Consider the following 22,391-nt stretch of genomic DNA (forward strand, 5'->3'; position numbering starts at 1 on the left):
CGTCACAAATTCTGCATTTCCACGCTGTTTTAGCTCTCTCAGCGACTGTATGTGTGTGTATGTGTGGATTCTTCAGAGCCAAGCTATAAGTTGCTTCTAATAGAACTTCTTAAAAGTATTTTTTTTTGTGGAACAAGTTTTATTAACCATGCAGAATATCTATAAAAGTGTAAATCTACAATTTGCATCTACGAAACTTTCTTAAAGCTTTTGAAAGAAAATATTATCTTCTGAACATATTTCTACATCGTCTTATTTCATTTTTTAATATTTCTATTCACTTACATTTACTCAAGTAATATAATACACTGTCCTTTCTTTTTAAGCAAAAATTTCCACCAGGAGCAATCAAATTGCTTCATAAGTTGGTAAAATTCAAGATCTATTAAAAAGTATTAGCAACAAATTCTAATGTGTATTATGTCCAAAAGTGGTTGATAAGTCCTTTCAACCATTAATAATGTCTTATACCAAGGCAAGAAGACCATCTTGCTATTCAATCATTGTTGAGGATTTCATAAGTATAGTAAGATTCTATTAAGTATAGTATCCATATGGGTTTATTAATATCATATCTAAGTAATGAATAAGATATTCCAATTTATTTTTGGTTTTGCCTTAAATTCAAAACCTCTTCTACTTCAAGTTCTATATTGTAATCTATTTTAATTAGATGGCATAATTGTAATTTTTTTTCTTGATATACTAATTGTAATATAAGGCTTAATAAGAGATATGTAGAAAATAAGATATATCTTTAATTATTGTAGTGATTATAATTATAACACAATTGAATAAATTTATTTTTGGATGATAAACAAATAAAGTCTTTAATAATTCAACCTTTTTAAAGCTCAATTAGTCTTTATATTGCAACAAAGTAATTATATCTTTCCACCAACTATAAATGTAAGTTATTATTTTCTAAAAATATTAATATTTGATTTTTTTCCTACTTGAGCCTCTTTTAATTTAGTCTTTATTTTTTAATGAAGCTTTGTTGTTCTTGGTGCCAAATCTTTATTAGTAGATTTTTAACTTTTAAACATTAAAAATTATTAAATTATGTATAATAATCATAATTAGTAAAATTATATTTTATTAAAGAGAGGTATATATCATAATATTATATAAAAATTTTGTTGGAAGCAAGAGAGTTGTCTAATTGTCTAAATGATAGTATATGGTATATTATAAATATTACTCTAATACTTGATTTACATATTTTATTTGATTGTTGATTTGATCTATTCTAATAAAAATATAATCATAAGAAATTTATATTAGAAGATTTGTAATTAGATTCATTAAAACAAATGACTAAGATTGTTTCAAAATATATTAAGATTGAAGAAGTCCATAGAATTGATGATGTAGAGTTGTTGCTTTAGAATAAGTGTCAAAATATTAAACAAAGATTTTAACCTCTTTTTACATTTAAAACTATCTAAAATTTCTAAAAATAAACTCAAGAGTTTTATTATATCCAAAGTATCATGCTATTGGAAAGTTATGTCATGCTTATAGTATATATAATTATATTTAATTTTTTGGAATATTTGAATATCTTTCATGATAAAAATTTGATATTAAATTTGATAAAGTCATCATAAATATTATTTTAAAATTAATACCAAGAAATTTTATTAATTTATTTAAAAAAAATCCATCAAAAAAATAACATCAATTAGAAATATTGACATAATGGCTAAAAAATGTAATTGTCCTAGATTCAAAAAAATAGTTTGTTAATTAGATGTAGTATTTCTTTTTTTTGGTATAAGATAAGAATAACCAAAGAAAATAATAAACAAATCTTATTCTTTTAGATTTTTAAGTAATATTAAATATATGTCATGATAAAAATATACTCTAATGGCTTTGTCACAATTTAATATATGTATTAATGTGAAATATTTAAGATTTTTGTCATTAGTATAGATTTTAATTGAATGACAAGTGCATTCTAGGTAGTGACACCATTCTTAGAATGAATCCACAATTGCAAGAAATTATGAATCTTATAATCAAACTCAATTATTGAATATTTTTTCTTAAATAAAATGCAATAAGATGAAGTCTATTATCTATATCTATTTGTGATAGAAATGTATTTAATGCAAAATTTAATGCATCTATTTCTACAAAAAATGGTTTTAAAATTTTGGATTAAATATAATATGAGCTCAAATAAAAATCGTTTTTAAACCTTGGATGATACTTTTGTATCTTTACTTTATTTCAATTTTTATTTGGAAATTAATTAAGTGAGTTGAACAAAAATTTAAGAAAAATTCTTGATAAATATCTAAAAATAATTTGAAAGTCCTAAAATCCATTGGACATCACATACAATCTTGAATTAAGTTCTTTTAGTCTCTTGCTTGAATTCTTCCTGTAATAGTGAAGAAATTTTCAATCGTTTAATTTAATTTTTTTGACTCATGCTAGAGAAGTTTAATAGAAGAAAATGCTGTAAGTGAGAAGATGTTATCAAGTATCTTAGCAATGTAAGGATTTTAAGTAGAATAAAGGTTCATTATTTCTAATATTTTTCTATGTAACTTAAGATTGAGGCTTTATAAAGATGTTAGCAAGTTGAAGATTTTTTGAGATATAATTTATTGTTATATATCCATTTAATATTCTTTCATATATAAAATGATGATGGTATTATATTATGTTAAAATGAGCTTTGAAATACATTGGATATTTTGATATTAAAGAGTGTGATTTTAAAGTTTGATTTATAATCCAAAAAACCTAAATAAGGTGTTTAAAAATATATTTTTGGAAATCTTGTATAACCTAAGTAACCTTCTAACTATACTAAATGCTTTTTTATTAATCTTAGAAAAATCCTAAAAAAATCTTAATACACTCCAATCAACTCCAAATAAACTTTAATAATCTTAATTAGATCTAAAATAATCTTAATTAATTCTAATTTGTTTTAAAGAAATCATAAAGAAACTTTTAAAAAATCCTAATCATAATTTAGCCAAATTGAAGAAAATATTAATAAAATCTTGATCAAAATTTATATAAATCCTAAAAAATCATAATCAAATTTAAATAAAATCTTAAATATATTCTATAGAAAATTTAAAATCTTAATTATTATTATTTTAGTAATTGATCTTGATTTAAAATTTGTACACTTATTCATCTACTAATTTAAAATAGGCATACAAAATTTGAAAAAAACCAAATTTTTAGATTGAAAGAAAATGCTCCTAATTTTCTTGGATATGGAATATCCTCTTTCTCCAATCTTATTGCCATTCTTCCAGCATCAACAGTTTTTTTTTGCACTATTCACTTCCTCTCAATATTTGCATAAATTATAGAAACTAAATCAACTATTATCTAAAAAAAATCATTTTATTCTACCCATCTGATTGCTAAAAATCATATAAATCCTTATTAACCTTTTAAATCCAATTTTCAAGACTCTCTCTTTTAAATTTCAATAAACTTATATCTCATTATTCAATCAGTCTTTTATTTTATATAAAAAATTAAATCAAATTAAATTTACAAACTAATTTTTTTCACTTATTTATATATATTACAAAACTTATGCAATTCACCAAAATAAAACCTCCTTTTTAGTGTACAAAAAACAAAGTCATTAAAAATAACCTTGATTTTGAAATGTTTTTATTAAGTCATCATCTATTAAAATTCTTTTAAACTAAGGCTTCAAATATTTTATCAAGTTTTTTCTCTAATTTTTCTCTAATTTTTCTCTTAGCTCAGCAAAAATATCTTATACTTATTATAGGTGTACAATTTTGTGCCTTAGGATTTGATTTAGATCCTAGTTTATAACGAGTCTTCTTTGGATATTAATCTAAGGTATTTTTAGGTTATTTTTGCTGAAGGCTACTCTTTCCTTTTATTTAAAGATGTTTACAATATTATTCTTATTAACTTACTTTGTTTTGCCTTTTTTTTATAGTTTTACAAAATAAATAGAAGATTTTTTTATGAACAAAATTATTATTATTAAAGTATTTTGTTACCTCTCTAATTTTTATTTATATTTCTAAAATATTTTTTTAATATATTTCTAATTAAGCTCTTCTTTCATATATATATATATATATATATATATCATCATTTTTCTTTTTTTATCCAATAGCCATATTATAATATAACAACAAACTTCTATATGTTGTATTCTTATACAGAATATTAGATTTTTTGTTAATTTGATTGTAATTTAATTTTTGTAGTGAATTAATTATTTTTTATTATTATCATATTATCTTTAATTTCATGGCTTGTATAATTGATAGAAAGGCCATCTTTTGAAGGCTAATAATATCAATTTTTATAATTAATTTCTTTAATCACATGGCTTTTGTGGTACTATTTGAGACAGTAGTGTATTCAAATTTGGTAGAGCTTTTGGAAACAACTGATAACTTTTTATTTTACAATTTGACTATTGAATTTCTCATTAAGAAAAAATATCTTCTTATAGATTGTTGTGTATTGACACAATCTACCTAATCTATATAGGTGTGACTTTAAATAGTCATTTTTTTGTTTATATTATAAAATATCTAAATTCTAATATTTTTTATGTTTGAAAAAAGATTTTAGAAGTTGATTCTTTAATTTTTTTTCCTTGATTTATGCCATCTAATTGTCAATAATTAATCTTTGATTTTAATGGATATTATTGATAAAAATAAGAGACAAATTTTGATACATTTGGTAGATTTCCACATGTCTCCAATATGCAATTACTAATATCATATCTATGCCAATTTACAAAATATTCTAATTTTTTGGTGGCATCTTAAATGTAAGACTTCTTCCACTTCAACTTTTTAGTTGTTATTTATTTTAAAAAGAGGTGGTGGTAATTTTAATTATTAATTGGCTTTTAAGGTCCATGTGTAATTTTTATTTTTATTTATTTATTTATTTTCATTATAAGTTGTTTAATGTTAAAGATATGAATTATAATAAAACTTTAAAATTACAATACAAACTTGTGACACGAAAATAAAAACAAATCAAAGACAAATATAAGGTAGAAATTACAATGGCTATTGTCACATATAAAGAGATTAGAGACTCTTGAGCCAAGACAAAAATACAAGAAAAGCTTTAATAAGAGTAAAGTAGGCCTTACTCTTGTCTCTATGTATACTATTTAATTAAAGAGCTATATATCAACCTTTTATACGTCATTTAATATGTATTCAACTTGCAAGACACATGTTTAAATTACAAAGCAAGTTTCCAAAAAGTACACTAAATGACTAACTTATACAATAAGTTACCAATATGTGCAATACTTAGCCAATTCATTGACTAAATTTTAAACCAATCAATCACCTATAAATACTTAGAAAGTCAAATCCGTATCTATAAAGTTTCTAAAAAGCTCCTTCATAAGATAGTATAAAATTTATTTATTTCTATTTATTTCTATTTAACTCTTATTATCTTTATTAGTATTGGTATGTCCATAACATTATTCCTTCTTTTAGGAAAAAGTCCCATAAAGAGCATTGATTATACATTGCAAAAATCTAAGGTGTAGTATTTTGTATTTAGCAAATATTTTGATCTTTGTCTTTTTTTAAGACAATTAATAAGTCTTCTCAAGTATTGAAAGTGTCTCATAGTAAGGTAAGAAGACCATTGTTAAAAATTATATTAATTTCTATAAATAAAATATTTAAAATACCATCACAAGCGGTTTCTACCTTCAATAGTATTATCAAATATTGAAAAACTCATCTATGGTTCTTACATCAAATGTCTTATATCTTATCATATATATATATATATATATATTTCTTAAAGATCTTTATTTCTATTATATTATATTAAAGATTAATAATAAAGAGATAAAGAATATACATTCAATAGATTCAATTCAAGAATTATCTTTTGTTGAGTTATTAGATCAGTATAATAATCTTAATGACTAATTTAATAACTTAGAATTTTTTTTTAAAAAATTAAATCAATTGGATGTAGATTTTTTTATCTTTTTAATACCACAAATACATAAAAAGTACAAATAATGAATGCAATCTTTATTAAAACTTGATTTGCTTTATATCAAAAAAATTCTTCACTTATTATTTTCATTTTGATGGATGTTAATAAAAAGTATCAATTTTTTTTCTACATTTGCAAGATTCTTAGATGGCTTCCGTTTGTATTTATTAATATTATGTTTTCTTCAATGTATAAAATATTCTAATATATTTTGGTACAATCTTGATTCTAAAATTTTTATTATTTTAAATTTTTTATTGTTTTTATTTTTTGTAATAAAAAATGGCATCAATCTTTTTTTAGAATATTTGATATCTTAAATCATCTAAAAAGAGATATGTAAAATACAAGATAGATCTTTATAAAATTTGATATGTACAATCAATATTTAAATAAATTGATTTGTTCACAAATAAGAAATAGGCTAAGTGTTACACATATACATATTTATCTTGATAATTATCTAAATAATAAGAATAGGGAGAGGTAAGTCAAAGTAGGTAAATATAATAATATCTTGTGAAAAGCTTCCTAAAAGCTTCATAGACGTTGCTTTATCTTTATACATGTCTATAAGTGATTGATAGATTGAAAACTTGGCCAACAAAGATGCCACGTGTCGACATGTTGACCACTTGTAGTACAAATTGGACATATGGCATACACCTAGGAAACTTGCGTTACAAATTAGACATATGTTCTGCAAGTTGGATGCATATTAGAGGTCCTATAGCATGTCCCCACATAGTTCTTAATTAAGTAGTATATATAGAGGCAAGAATGAGGCCTTCCTCACTCTTGTCAACTCTTTTTTTGCTTTTAGTCTAGTTTCAAGAGTCTTACGTTTTCTAGTCTTTGGCAATAGCCATTCTAGTTCTTCCTTGAATATACATACTTTTTTTCTATTTTTTTATTTTTCTTTTGGCACAAATTTCACAAGTTCATGTATCTTCTTTCAATTTGTATCCTTGATAGATTGACAAGAGTATACATATAATATCAGAGCTTTGGCTTTTCTTAATTAAGAATATATTATCTCTTTCTCTTGATAAGATATAAGCATATTAGAAGTTTTAAATTACCCTCTTCTAAACTGAAATTATTTCTAGAATTTTTTTTCTCGATTCTTGAATATTGCATTCTTTGAAAATAGATATCTTTCTTTTTATTGTGCTTGCATGATGGAGCTTATTAAAATGAAGAGTGCAATGGATCAAATGCAAGAGCAAATGAGAGAATTAATGTTTGTAATGCATCAATTCAGTCTACAACCACAAGTAGCAACAAGATTATCATGCAATGAAGATATAAAGATGATTGGAGTTTCATCAACATCTACACCAAGTCATACTACTATTCCTACAACACAACATCATTCAAGTTTCAAGAAACCAAAAATTGGATAGTCTAAGAAGTTTGGTGGCACAAGATCTAAATTTTGAAGTTTCATCAATCACATACAACTAGTGATTGAACTACAACCTCAAAGTTATCCAATTCAAGGATCACAAGTTAGGTTTATTGGAACACTACTTTGAAGTTCTCTTTTATCATAGTTTTCATCATTTCTTGAATGATGTAATCTAAAATTAGATAATTTGGAAGTATTTTTAGTAGAATTTTAATCTATGTATAGAGAATATGATGCAATCCATGTTGTAACCATGAAGATTTGTAACTTGCAGTAAAGTAATTGATCAATGACATTATACGCTTTACAATTTTGACAATTAACAATAAATATTAAGTAGGATGATGTAGCACTCATTAGCCAATTTCTCTGCAGATTACAATATGAAGTAAAGATCTGAGAATCACATAAGGAAACCTCAATTTTATTACAATTCAATGACAATATTAATGACTTCTCAATCTAAACATTTAGAAGTAAAAGACATATAAATTGATGCAATATATTTTAAACCTCTTATCAAACAAGAAAACAACTCGTCGTCAAGAAGGACTATGTTTATATTGTGGAGAAGTTAAGAAAACTATTCAATGTTTTCCAAGAAAATGATGCAACTATAAAATGAGGAGTATTGTTGTCAAAGATGAAAACATGTCAAAAAAAAAAATTGTCCAGCTACAATAAGGACCATGTAGCTAGAATCTTATATAATTCCTAATAAAGGTTCTATTTTCTCCTCAAAACCTTCTTCTTGTTTTACAATAGATATACATTTAGGATCTAATAATCACAAAGCCTCTGTCTTAATAGATTCAGAAGCCTTAGCTTATTTTTTAGATGAAGAATTTGTTAAAAGTCATAACATATAATTAATACAAAAAATTAAACCCGTACACGTAGAAATCATAGACAGTCATCTGTTATCTTTTGGAGATATTATTCATGAAATACTTCTTATAAATATAATAATAAATGGTCATGATAGTTACGTAATTTTTAATATAATTAGATCTCCCTTCAATCTAGTTATTTTAGATTTATTATGGCTAAAAAAATATAATTCTAAGATAGATTGGATTTCTCATAAACTTAACTTTTCTTTAAATATTATTAAGAGTTTTTTTAATCTAGTAGAAAGCCATGAATCTAATGTAGCCAAACTTATTCTTATAGGTGCAAAATCTTTTTTGCATGTTGTAAAAAAGAGATCATCTTTTGTTATTTATGCCACATCTATATTAAATGATGGAAAGATTTGAAGTAAAATTTTAAGTCAATATCAAGATTTTTAAGATGTTTCTGAGAAGAAGAATATAGATATTCTCCCAAAGCATCATCCATATGATTGCTTAATTGATGTTAAAGAAGAAACTCACTTACCATTTGGTCCAATCTATAGTTTATCACAAAATGAGTTGGCTGAACTCAAGAAGTATATTGATGAGACCTTGGCCAAGAATTTTATATGTCATTCAAAGTCTCCTGCAAAAGCTCTTACTTTATTTGTGAAGAAAAAAAGATGGATCATTACAAATGTGTATGGATTATCAAGGACTCAACAAAATTATCATCAAGAATAGATATCCTCTGCCTTTGATATCTAGACTTCTTGGTCAATTAAATCAAGCTAATATCTATACAATATAGAGCTATGAAGAGCATATAATGTGGTCTACATTAAAGAAAGAGATGAATAGAAGACTGCATTTCAAACAAGGTATTTACACTTTGAATAGAATGTCATGCCTTTTGGACTTACAAATGTACCAACTACTTTTCAACATCTTATGAATGATTTTTTTCATGAATTTTTAGATGATTTTGTTGTTTGTTACTTAGACAACATTTTAATCTACTCTAAGAATGTAGAAGAATATGAAGTTTATGTTTGTGATGTATTACAAAAATTTAGAGATGCCAGATTGTACGTTGTCGTGTTGTCAAACGACCATATGGTGAAAGATAATAATATGGATCTTATTATAGAAGAGCCAGCTTAAAAGAAAAAGTAGAAAATATAGATAAAAGATAGGAAGGTACTAAAACTTTTAGTAGTAATGCTGCCCTTTTAAAAAAATAGCTTCTACTTACTTTGTAGGATCAAAAATAAGGAAAAATAAGGTAGATTGGAAAAATAAATAATATAGACATCTTTAAAAAGAAGTTAAGAATAAATTATAGCAAAAATTACTTAAAAAAACTAGATATTGATACCTGAGGAGGGCCGGTTATCAACCTGGGTCGAAATCAGATCCTAAGGCACAAAACCGAGTACCTATGGCAACTCGAGGACTCTTTGGTAGATTGAAGAGTGGGGTTTGATAGCAGATTGGATTAGGTTTCTATGAGCATTGGTTTTGGATGATTGAAATCTGTATTGACTTTGTAAGAGCTTCACAAAGTCAAGGTTTGTTTTGGATGACTTGGGTTTTGTGAAATAAAATAGGGTTTACGTTTTGGGTGATTTCAAGAGTTTTGTAATAGATCTATAGGTGAAATTTTGTAGGTTAATGGTTATAGTTGTATACACTCATCATAGCTCTATATTGTATAGATCTTAGTTCAAATTCACAACACAATTTAGGATTTGGTTAGGATTTGGTTTAGGATTTAGAATTTAGTTAGGATTTTATTTAGGATTTAAGATTTAGTTTAGGGTTTAGTTAGGATTTGATTTAGGATTTAGGATTTTATTAGGATTTATTTAGGATTTAAAATTTAATTAGTTTTGGCCTAAAATTTGAATGAAGTCCAATAGGATTTTAACTAGAATTAAATTAATATTGAATTGAGATGTATTTGAGAGATATTTGTGATCATTCTAATATTTCTTTAAGATTTCTTATTGTTTCTTTGAAATTTCTTTGAAGTTTCTTTGAATTTGATTAAAGCTTGCTTAACATTATTATGATCTAATTAGATTTTAGTTAGTATTATATTATAGTTAGGATTTTGTTGTTGCAATTTTTATTCTACCTTCCACAGCCAAGTGCTCGGAGAATTCTCAAGCAAGACTTTACATATTACGACAACGACAAGATAAAAAAAAAGTCTATATTCCACACTACTTCAGTTGACTTTTTAGGATACATCTTTTCAAACAATGGTCTAATGATGGATTCTAAAAAAATTCACACAATCATGAACTAAAAGATTTAAAAAATAATAAAAGATGTACAATATTTTTTAGTATTTGTCAATTAATATTAGATCTTTATCAAGAAATTTTCTTAAGTTTCAGCACCTCTTACATACTTAACTTGTAGAAACAAGCTTGAGTAGGATAAAGAAGCAGAAGTATCATTTAAAGGTTTGAAGAAAGCTTTTATTTTTGCACCCATCTTGCATCGCGTTGACTTTTTCAAAGCATTTTTTATAGAAATGGATGCATGTAACTTTACTTTGAGTGCAATCTTGTCAAAAATAGGAGCAAATGATAAACTTCATCCAATAGCTTTTCATTCAAAAAAATTTTTAGCAGCCAAAATTAATTATGAAATCTACGACAAGGAACTTCTTGCAATCATGGATTCTTTTCAAGGACAACATCATTATTTAGAAAGCACCTCAAGTCTAGTCACTATATATATGGATCACAAGAATCTTAAGTATTTCATGTTAGCACGTGTTTTGAATCATCACCATGCTTGTTGGAATATGTCTTTATTAAGATTCGAGTTCAATATCACTTATCGACTAGAAAAATAATAAGATTTGTCTGATGCTCTTTCTAGACATTCTTATCTTACACCAAAAGAAGGAGAAGCAACTTTTGACTAACAAAAGATAATTTTATTGAAGCCATAATAATTTCATCTCTAAGCAATGAAATCAACATTGACTATTGATTTGATTTTTCTTAAGCAGATCCAAGCAAGTATGTCCTTAAACCTTCTTGTTCATGATATTAAAAATAATTCCTCTAAATCTTAAGATATTTCTAAGTTTAAATTTAAAGAGAATCTACTCAATTTTAAAGAATGCTTATATATTCCAGAAAGAAAAATACAATTATGTGCTCTTAAAGCTTGTCGTAATTTCTTTGCAATAAAATATTTTGGATATAATAAGACTTTGGAGCTTATATCCAAAGACTTTTGGTTGCCTCAAATGTGAAAAGTTGTTAAAGAATTTGTATAGACATGTGATGTTTATTCAAGATCAAAAATTCCTTGTCATTGACCTTATGGACTCTTCCAACCATTACTTATACCAAAACAACCATGGTTTTTTTGTCTCTATGGATTTTATCACGGATCTTCCAATTTCAAGTTCATATGATTCTATATTTGTGATTATAGATCATTTCACTAAGATGTTATATTTTTTATTATGTACAAAATCTATTATATGTGAAAGAATAGCTAAACTCTTCTTTGACAATATCTATAACTATCATGGATTACCAAGGGATATTATATCAAATAGAAGAACACAATTTTTATTGAGATTTTGGAGAATTATTTTCAAGATATTCAAGGTGGATATAAAACTATCTTTAGCTTTCCACCTTTAAAGTGATGGACAAACAGAATAGGTAAATCAAGTTTTAGAACAATATTTGAGATGTACCATCAACTATCAACACAATGATTGGACAACTCTTTTGCCATTGGTAAAGTTTGCTTATAATAATTTGGTACATTCTACTATTCAACAAATACCTTTCTTTACCAATTGTGATTAGCATCCATAATTTGGTACTTTTGACTTTTTAAAAGTTGATAATCTTGTAGCAAAAGATGTGGCAAATCTATTGCCACAGCTACATGCAACAATGAAGGCCCAATTAAAAGAAGCTCAAGAATAAAAAAAAGCCAATGCACATGTCCGTCCCAAGGAATAAGCTCAATTCTATGCAGGAGATAAGATATGATTACTTCATCATAATATTAAAACTATTTGTGCTTGTGATAAGCTGGATTATCGTAAGTTTAGACCATTTTTTATATGTAAACAAATCAATCTAGTTGCTTATTGATTACACCTATCAAAGTCTATGAAAATCCATCATGTGATCCATATATCTTTACTTAAGCCATACAAGAAAATGGATATACAAGGAAGGAGACAAATGCGACTACATTCTATAAAAGTAGACAATAATGAAGAATTTGAAGTAGAAGAAGTCTTAGATTTAAGGCGGTACCAAAATAGGTTAAAATATTTGATACATTGGCATGGATATGACATTAATGAATACACATGGGAGCCATTCAAGAATCTAGCAAATGCATCAACTAAAGTTAAAACTTTTCATCAACAACATCTATTAAAATTAAGATGAAGAGTCAAGAAATTCTTTGCTATAAAGCAAAGTAAGTCCAATGGAGATTTCATTCTATCTTGTATTATTATTTCTTTGGATTTTTTAGTGCTTAAGAGATGGAGAATCAACAACTAGAAAATTCAACTCAAGAGCTATCATTTGCTGAGCTACCAAATAAGACATTGCAACTATTACAACCTTCGAGATAAAAAAATTGAGATGAAGATCTTTAAGAATGACATGTTCTTCTTTAAATAGATAGCGAGATATAATGCATTTGGTACCACAACATTGGAACGCACTCCCAGTGTTTAGTAATACTTTTGGAGGTAGGAACCACCCTTGATGGTATTACTAATGTTTTGTTTGAAGGAAGTTATGAAGGCCTCAATAATGATCAAATATTAGGGTGGTCTTTTTATCCTGATATGAGACATTATCGATGGTTGAAAGGACCTATCAACTACCTTTGAAGGGAACAAAGATCAGAGTACATGACAAATACAGTTCCATACATCTTAGACTTCATCGACATGTAATCACTACTCCTTGTGGAACTCGTCCCTAGAAAGGGGGATAATGTTACAGACATATATATTTATTTTAATAATTATCTTAATAATAAGAATAGATAGAAATAAATCAAAGTAAATAAATATGATAATATCTTGTGAAAAGCTTTCTAAAAGCTTCATAGAAGTTGCTTTGCCTTTATACATATCTATAGGTGATTGATAGGTTAAAAACTTGGCCAATAAGGAGGCCACGTGTTGACATATTGACCACTTATAATACAAGTTGGACATATGATACACACCTAAGAAACTTGTTTTACAAATTAGACATGTATATTACAAGTTGGATGTATATTAGAGGTCCTATAGCATGTTGCCACATAGTTCTTAATTAAGTAGTATATATAGAGGCAAGAGTGAAGCCTTCCTCACTTTTATCAACTCCTTTCTTGATTTTAGTCTAATTTTAAGAGTCTTATGTTTTCTAATCTTTGGCAATAGCCATTCCAGTTTTTCCTTAAATATACATACTTTCTTCTATTTTATTACTTTTTTTTTGATACAAATTCTAGAAGTTTATGTATCTTCTTTCAATTTGTATCCTTGACACTAAATCTATAATAATCTAACTTGTTACAAGGTTGAATATTCTTCATATAATAATAAAGTAATCATACCATTTTGCTAACATAGTGTCAAGGAGATAAATTTTGAAGAAAGAAATCTTTAATACAGTCTTGTATCATTGAAGAGAACTAAAAAGAGACTTTAAGATGAAATAATATTAAACTAGAATAGCTATTACTAAAAATAAGAAGACTAGAAAGTCTTGAAATAAGATTAAAGATTAGAAACGCATTGATAAGAATAAAGAAGGCTTCACTTTTGTTTCTATATATACTCTTAATAAGGAGTTACGTATAATTACAGTTCAAAACACAAAGCATAATTACATGTCATGCCTAGTAATATCCTATAAGACCTCCAAAATGTGTTGACTTTACAAGACACATATTTTAACTTACAAGGCAAGTTTTTTATATATATGCCATATAATTTACTTGTATCAAATTTTGGATGATAATCATAATTAGCTTAAGAAAAGGACTTTTGAATAAAATAATATATTATGTTATTATAAAAAAACTTTAACAATGGAAAAAAAATTCTCTAACCATCTTAATGATAGTTGGTGATATATCTCAAATATTGCTACAAAACTTGATTTATCCATTTTAGTTGTTTATCAATTTAAGAATAAAAGACCAAAGATAGTTTAATAACTATCTTTAATATTTTAATTTTAAAAAAATCCTAAATATAGATAAAATATTTTATTTAATATAATATTTCTTAGCAATCTATAATAGCAATAAATATTATCAAAAAAGCTTTTAGTTGTTTCTTTACTTTTGATAGTTTTTGTATATTGTAAAAATATATTATTTTAGTGAAGCAATCTACTATCACAAATATAAAATTATAAGAGCTTGAGATTAAAAGGTTGATGATAAAATCTATAGAAATTAATGACCATGATTTTTTTAATATAAATAATGGTTGAATAAGTCTATAAGGCCAATGACAAGGAGTTTTGATCTTGAAAAAATATCACATAATTGTACAAAGTTTTAAACTATTTTTTACATTTGAAGCCACCAAAATCTCTTAATATTAATTTTAAGGTCTTATTGTATCCAAAATGACATGTAGTTAAAAAATCATGTTGAACTTGAAGAACATATAATTATGCTTTGTGTTTTGAAACATATAAGTATTTCTTGAAATAAAAAAAATAAAAAAAATAAATATATATATTTGAATTCAAACTTTAAAGTAATATGAGTTTTAAAAGAATTATTCTTCATATTATATATAAGATCTTAGGACATATTTAATTGAACTTAATCAAAAAATGTTGAATCAATAATCAATTTTGATTTTATTGCTCAAAGATGAAATTGCTCTAGTTTCAAAAAAAAACATTTATTCTTGATTAAAAGTTACATCTTCTTTCTTTGATGTAAGATAAGAACTTTTAAAAAAGACATTTGATAAATCTTATTATTTTTTTTTATTAATAAGTAAAGATAAATATAAATCTTAATAAGAATATTTTTTAAGAAACTTGGCAATAATTTAAAACATGAGATGACATTAAATATTTTAGGTTCTTGTGATCTATATAAATAGTCATTAGGTTAGAAGCACCATCCAAATAGTGGTGCCATTTTAAAATTGAATATGTTATTGTAAGAAGCTCTTTATTGAAGATCTTGTAATTAATTATAGCTGATAAAATTCTTATTGAATAAAAAGCTAATAGTTAAATTTTGTCATTTAATTCTATTTGTAACAATAGTGCATTCAAAATAAACTTTGATGTATCTATTTTTATAAAAAATGATTCAAAAAAATCAACACAATACAAGATTGGAATCATAGTAAAAGTTGTCACTTTTAGCTAATAATTGAACTAGTCTATCTTCATCTAAAAGAGGAAGAGTATTGTAATACTTAAGAAATTGTAATAGAAGTACATAATGTAAAGTACAACAAACAAGAGAAGAATAGATAACTAAAATATGAAGCATAATATAATAAAGGAGATAACTAAATTAAAAGAGCATAATAAGACAAGTAGTACATTGAAGTGAAAGAAAAAAAACAAAGATAAAAATCATATTGGAGATGATTTACAAAATTCACCTTATAAGATTTTATAAAATTGAACATGATTTCTTTCAATGCCAAAAAAATATTTAATTTATTGATATTTTAAATTATTTTTATTTAAGCTAATAAATAAATAAATAAATAAGTAAAATTAAAAAAAATTTAAATAAAATTTGTAATCACTAAACCTATCCATTATTCTTTTTGGAGAAAGCGCCAAAAAGGAAAGCGGGCAGCAGCCTCACTGCCCGTTATCTCCCCCTTGGATGGATCACTCAAAGGACAGCCGTTCAACACTAAAGTCATCCATCTATCCATCCAGGACATGGAGCCCTGAGGCCGTAGTAGAGCCCACCAGAGCAAAAGAAGAAATCACGAGAGTTTCTGTAGCGTCCTCGCAGTCATGCTTGCTGGAGATTGCCCATTAGTGTCTGTTACTCTCGGAGCCGCCGCAGTTGCGATATTAAATGATGGGCACCCTTTACTGTGGACGGATGGAAGGATGGGAGGGCGATGGCCCCCTTGCATCTTTCTGCTGGAGCTTGCAGCATTTAGAGCTCGCAGTTGTGGAGTCAGTAACAGGTTGTTCGAGATTCTGAGTTGTTCGAGATTCAGGAAGTACTCGGATTCAATGAGAAGAAGGCAGCGATGGCGAGCATCAGGAGGCAGCGGAGCGCTCTTACGTGGACCGTGCTAACTGCGCTCTACGTGGTGTCGTGGATTAGCTTGGTAGAAATCAGTTCTAAGGCACTCCCGAACTGCTCGTATCCTGCAGTGTATTCCTTCGGTGACTCGCTCTCGGACGTCGGCAATAGTATCACAACTTTCCCGGATAAGTTCGCACTGTCCGAGCTTGATCCCTTCGAAGTGGAATACCCCATGCACGCCGATGATCGACTAAGCGACGGAAAACTCTTGGTTGACTTTATAGGTGATGGTCGTGCTCTTGGACTCAGAAACTGCTGTGGATCAGAAGTAATCCGTGTCATTGAGGTTTGTGTTGATCGATTCTGCCCGACTTTGCAGAGTTTGGAGTGGGAGGTAGCCCAAACTTCCCCTGGTTGCGTAGCATTGCTGTTGACTTCGAGTTCGGAACAAACTTCGCATCGGCAGGAGGCTCCGCACGCAACTCCACCGGATGGAAGCCACTTGAAAGCTTTACCACACCTTTCTCGCTCAATGTGCAGGTTCAGTGGTTTGAGCGGTACACAGTTCGCCTTTCCACCTATTACTACTTCAAAAACACTTTTGGGGATGTCGCCGGTATGTTTTCGATTCATTCAAGAATCTTCACGATGTGCATCACAAAGTTTGGCAGCACCGAGGTCTTTTGTCGCTGACATTTTTCGTCATTTATTGGTGTTCGTGGTGGCAACAAAGCTACCTGCCGAGAATTCAATCAACCAGTCCCTGTACACCGTATTCGCGGGCTTCCATGACTACGTCTTCGATCTTTATACGACGAAACTATCGCCGGGGGAAGCATTGGACGCGGTCTCTGACGTCGTGGACGCCATGGTTACGACGATTGAGGATCTGGTTAAGCTTGAAGCCAAAGACATCTTGGTTGTGAACTTGCCGCCTCTGGGGTGCATACCTGCTCTACTAACCTTGTTCCCAGGGAATAGTTCAGATCAGTACGACGCCTATGGCTGTCTGTAGCAAATCAACCTGATCTCCGTCACATACAATGAATTGCTCACAAACAAGGTTACTGAATTGCGAACCAAATATCCCAAGATCAAATTGTACCTCGGCAGCTCGCATGATGTCTACATCGACATTCTCAAGGACCCTGCGAGCTATAGTGAGGCCAACGAATTGTGAAATCCATCTCTTTGATATCCCATTTGAAAAAGTGCAACCGGGATATTGTGCATAGACACTATAGTTTCAAACGTAATCTCAAAGTGCTCATGATCTCCGACATACGTTTTAATATTTTGTTTTCAGATGTAGGCAGCCTGCGGCTTTGGCGGTAAGTACAACTTCAACACGGAAGTGAGGTGTGGGGAAACTGGCGTCATTGACGACAAAGTAGTGAACCTTACCGTAGCTAACCATACAACCACCGCGAAATACTTGAGCTTCGATGGTATCCATCTCTCCAACATTGCCAACAAGGTCATTGCAAGAGCTTTCTTTGACGGTAAGCTTATCACGCCCGCGAGGGGGTTCAATTGCACGCCTGACTATTCACTGTTTAATAGTAGGACGTAGAGAGTGGCCTTGGGCTGATGCTCAACAACACAATCAAGACCTTCGCACTATACACCAAACTTGATGTACGATGAAATTCTGAATGAAGTATTTTGTTCATTAGACGAAGACACAACCGTTTGCAGTGATTGAGATCTGTGTGGTGTTCATTTACTTGAAATTGTCTTCGAATTCCGAACATGTTTCACAACCCACCTACCTCATCCTCAATATTAAGTAGATTCCTCCAAGTTCGTGATCTCTTTCTGGGGCAAGAATTCGATCATCATGTGAGTAGGCTTCATAAGGTTTGCACATCTGCTTTGACACAAAATGTAGTGCCAATGACGATCTTATGTATATAGTATCAGTGCTCACATATAATATCCATTTTCTCTACGAAAACTGATCTTTGACAACAGACTAGCGAATATTGCCCAGCTCGCGCTGAACTTCTAAATTCGCCACCTATACATTTGTCTGTGCCACCTTCGGATTCTAAAAAAATCATCCAAGCTTTTGCCGTTAGGCTTTCAAAGCTGTCTTCCTTACAAATCTGTTAATAAACCAGCAAGGTGTCGTCCTCAAATTCTAGAGAGCCTTTGTGCTTTTCGAATAGAGCCTCTAAAGCTTCAATGAATTGTCCAAGAATCACACTCACCTGGGGCATCAATACAAATTATTAGGCTTGAATTCATTCAACTATTTATTTATATATAGGTATATATATATATATATATATATATATATACATACACACGTATTTAAATTAGCAACACTTTGTTGGAGTGAACATACACCTGAAACTTGTAAGAAATTACACAATCGTGCTTAACACGAGCCCACCGCCAATGCTTGAATACTGAAGTTCAGACTTTTACCTCTTCTTGTGAAGGGTTGGTCGTTTTTGGGACTGGAATTGGCTTGCCTACTACATAATACATGGGTGTTCGGTATGGAACTGGTCCCCTACACCAAAGTCCAAAGTTTACAGGAATTTCAGAAAATTATGAGGTATAACATAGGAGCTACATGGACACAACAGAGTGGCAAATAAATTTCACCCAAAACGAATAAAAAAAAGAAAAAACCAAATTAACCAAACATTCAACAAAAAATCAATATAAATAATAATAATAATAATAATAATGCGACAAGAGGGGTGTGAAGCCATACCCATATCTACCCCAAAACACAAGGGGCGTAAAGCCAATAGCTCGAGAAAGTTGATTGTACCATTTGCCAGTGGGCTTCCACCATTTGTAAGCGTTTCTCTGAAGCAAAATGAGCGTGAAAAGCCCTCCAAGTTCAGTAAACTAAAAACACATGGGCTTCTGAAGTTTGGAAAACATTAGACAAGACACCTACCTCTAATGCTGAACACAAAAAATGCAAATTGCAACACCCCAGCTTCTAGCGAGCAAATTAAGAAAGAAGCATATTCCAATGACAAAAATTAACCAGCAAGAAAAGGCTTTGATGAATTAAAAAAAACAAACAACTTCAGAAAACAGGTACAAACCTGACCAAAGCAGAAGGTTGGAACTAGAGGCGACCCGGCTTCCATGGCAATCCTGACAAAGCCATATCTCTGTTTCAAGAATACTACCTGCAAATACTCATTCCCTTGATGAGTACGAATTACACGAACTCATTGTACAGGTGCCAGTCTATAGAATCAGTCAACAAGAACGATGAGCTGGACAATCAGTTTGTGACAGCAATGAAGGCAACAGTGGCCTGTGAATCCATACCTGTAGTTCCAAAATGCAGGAAAGAGAAATGATCGAAGTTCAGTAAATCGAATCGCTCACCTCACGATGATCCTCCATGAACAAACACTCCTGCACACCTCCTGGTACCACGATGCAGCTTATTCCTTTCTGAAGAAAAGCAGTGAAGGACTTCCTTGAGACTGGTGCAACCCCCAGCCAAGTCCAGATGTGGCGCACCACCGGTGACCAGAAAACCTATCATCGCACAGTTGCGTTTTGACATACTTTTCTCACAAGTAGGGCTTTCAAATAGGGCTAGAAAATCTGGATTTGGAAAATAATTTTTATATCGATACTTCACTGGTCAGCAACTTCATTCATGCTGGTATCCTCACACAATTAATTGTTGCGCTTAAGATATTCAGGTCCATTCCAGTAATGAAGAATTCCAGACTGCAAGTTACTTACTGCACTACTTGCCAGGGCGCGCAAGTTGTTGACCGGGAGAATCCCGCTTTGAGGAGTCAAGACGACAATTCCAATTGGTAACACTGAATGTGGCTCTGCCGCAATCACTGTGTATGATTTACAAGTCATCAAAAATAATGCGGAGCCAGTATGGTTGGATGAGCTACCAAACCAGCAGAACCACAAGCTTTTTCGATAAATATCGTTATGGTTAACACCACACGAGCGATGACATTACAAGTAAAGAAACCCACACAACCGTCGACGGGTTCATACCACCAGAGTTGTTACAACGCTGGCAAGGAACAATACGTTGTCAAAAATTACCCAACCCAGGTGCTGTAAAAATTGGCTAGTGTAACGAGCAAGCTCACCATATGACTGGTTAGGATCAAAGGCACTTTCATCCTCAAAAATCACCTTGATTGGGAAATAGTTTTTTGCATGCGTGACGATGAATCTGAACCAAACACGAAAACCACCTTAATTACAACAATTGGAAGCAAAAAAAAGACAATTTGCCCCTTCTCATGCAATCGAAGCTGGGCAAAGTCAACAAGCATGCTGCAGTGAGGGCGATGAACAACCCAGTCTTTCTTTCTGACAACCTCAACTGCCAAATAATATTACGTCGGTGGTGAGAGTGGTATCCCACAAGGCCAATTAAGAATCGACCAGAGTTTGTTTGTATGTACCTGGCCACTTTGGATCCCATGGGTGTATCATACTCAGCGGGAAGGAACATGAGCGTGACCCAGATCGCCAGTATTCTGCGAACACGTATTACACAAAAAGAAAACTCACAAACATGGCTTCTTGTTCGTAGCGTCTGAACATTCAATCACTCTTATAGAATCTCTATTTACGAACAGGGTTCGTACAGGCAAGATATGGGATGCCGTGCTCTAGACTTACGTGATCGCCCAAGGGCTAGGCAAATGAACAAGGCAGAGTATGCCCACAATGAAATTGATGTGGAATCCTCCCAACCACATCACCATAGCTATGATGCTCCATAGTTTCACGTTTCCACCAACTTCTGCCATGGTTTCAAACCCCTCGCAACCCTTCTCGCAGTTGACACTCAATACACACAACTGCAGGATTCTCACTATAACTGTGAGAACAGCGACAAGGTATTATTTTCTTATTATTTATTCCTTTTCTGCCAAACCTGAGGACACTGTGCAGCAGAAGAGACCATCCCCGTCATGAAGACGATACACATCGTTATGAACGCTGGATCATACAATATACAGAAATTACAGAACTCACACACATGCCTCAACTCAACATATAAATTAGGTCTGAATTTTGGGACCACTCCCTCAACAATCGAACCACTGTTTTCCTCCACGTCATAATGCACATGACGTATCTGAAGCAGCTTTACGGCTGCTGGAGGTCCATCCCGACCATCTTCTTCGCTTCCATGCACACTGAACAAAAAACCGCCGTCCACTTGGTGATCCCTCGTTGCTCATGAGAAGCAGCTCCATTCAGGGAGGCGCCAACAAAGCGGGAGCAGCAGTGTGGTCCCCGACTGCCCACATTATTCTTTCCGCCAAGCTCCCCTCGGACTCCATGCAATCATGTCCCGGAACACCCACTTCGGCGTCCTTCCTCATCCCCCCCCCCCCCCCCCCTTTAGTGAAGCCAGTTTCCAATTCCAGCTTTCCTTTCATGAACATGAGCCATGTTCCTGTTCAGATTCAGAAATCTGTTAACGTCAGTCATGGATTTGGCAGTATGGCCTAGTGACTGCTACGACAACACCTTAGCAAACTGGGGATCTGTGTGCAACACACACTAAAACACAGTATTCTATTCCTTTGTGTATATGTGTAAATATATATTCACACACAGATCTTTATTTATTTATAAATATATATATATATATATATATATACACACACACAATACTGGTTGTTTATTTATTTATTTTTATTTTATTTTTAATATACTTGTGTATATGTATATATATATATATATATAGGAGACTGTTAAATCAACCTATATTTTTACTAAATCAACCCACCATCATTGTACCTCCCTGTTTTCAAATCCAATTTTAATTCTCAATGTCCATCTAAGACAATTATCTA

At 30.3% G+C, this 22,391-nt stretch overlaps 2 protein-coding genes across 3 annotated transcripts; one reads left to right on the plus strand and one right to left on the minus strand.

Annotated features, from left to right (window-relative positions):
• Positions 1-16,361: 16,361 nt before the first annotated feature.
• LOC112274859 (acetylajmalan esterase 2) lies at positions 16,362-18,239 on the plus strand. 2 transcript variants are annotated; one of them, XM_024504680.3, is made up of 2 exons: positions 16,397-16,835; positions 16,931-17,390. In XM_024504680.3, the coding sequence occupies exons 1-2, from the start codon at positions 16,553-16,555 to the stop codon at positions 17,242-17,244; spliced, it is 597 nt and encodes a 198-aa protein (XP_024360448.1). In that variant the 5' UTR covers positions 16,397-16,552; the 3' UTR covers positions 17,245-17,390. The 2 variants fall into 2 exon arrangements, with proteins under 2 accessions (XP_024360447.1, XP_024360448.1); XM_024504679.3 differs by having other exon boundaries at positions 16,362-18,239.
• A 170-nt stretch (positions 18,240-18,409) lies between these two features.
• On the minus strand, positions 18,410-21,770 carry LOC112274860 (diacylglycerol O-acyltransferase 2). The gene is made up of 9 exons (XM_024504682.2): positions 21,202-21,770; positions 20,982-21,056; positions 20,661-20,746; positions 20,287-20,393; positions 19,918-20,073; positions 19,626-19,712; positions 19,280-19,377; positions 18,985-19,072; positions 18,410-18,764 (listed from the first exon to the last, which is right to left on the minus strand). The coding sequence occupies exons 1-9, from the start codon at positions 21,330-21,332 to the stop codon at positions 18,663-18,665; spliced, it is 930 nt and encodes a 309-aa protein (XP_024360450.1). The 5' UTR covers positions 21,333-21,770; the 3' UTR covers positions 18,410-18,662.
• Positions 21,771-22,391: the final 621 nt, after the last annotated feature.

Source organism: Physcomitrium patens, chromosome 22 (assembly GCF_059467195.1).
Source record: "Physcomitrium patens ecotype Gransden chromosome 22, ASM5946719v1, whole genome shotgun sequence".
NCBI classification, from domain to species: Eukaryota; Viridiplantae; Streptophyta; class Bryopsida; order Funariales; family Funariaceae; genus Physcomitrium; species Physcomitrium patens.

Excerpts from the sequence above, each read along its gene's own strand:
- LOC112274860 (XM_024504682.2), bottom strand. The coding sequence starts at position 21,332 with ATGGCAGAAGTTGGTGGAAACGTGAAACTATGGAGCATCATAGCTATG. Across the intron at positions 20,074-20,286 it reads GCGCCCTGGCAAGTAGTGCA|GTTTTCTGGTCACCGGTGGT; the intron begins GTAAGTAACTTG and ends GTGCGATGATAG. Across the intron at positions 19,073-19,279 it reads GTGTTTTGGGGTAGATATGG|GGGACCAGTTCCATACCGAA; the intron begins GTATGGCTTCAC and ends ACTTTGGTGTAG.
- LOC112274859 (XM_024504679.3), top strand. The coding sequence starts at position 16,553 with ATGGCGAGCATCAGGAGGCAGCGGAGCGCTCTTACGTGGACCGTGCTA.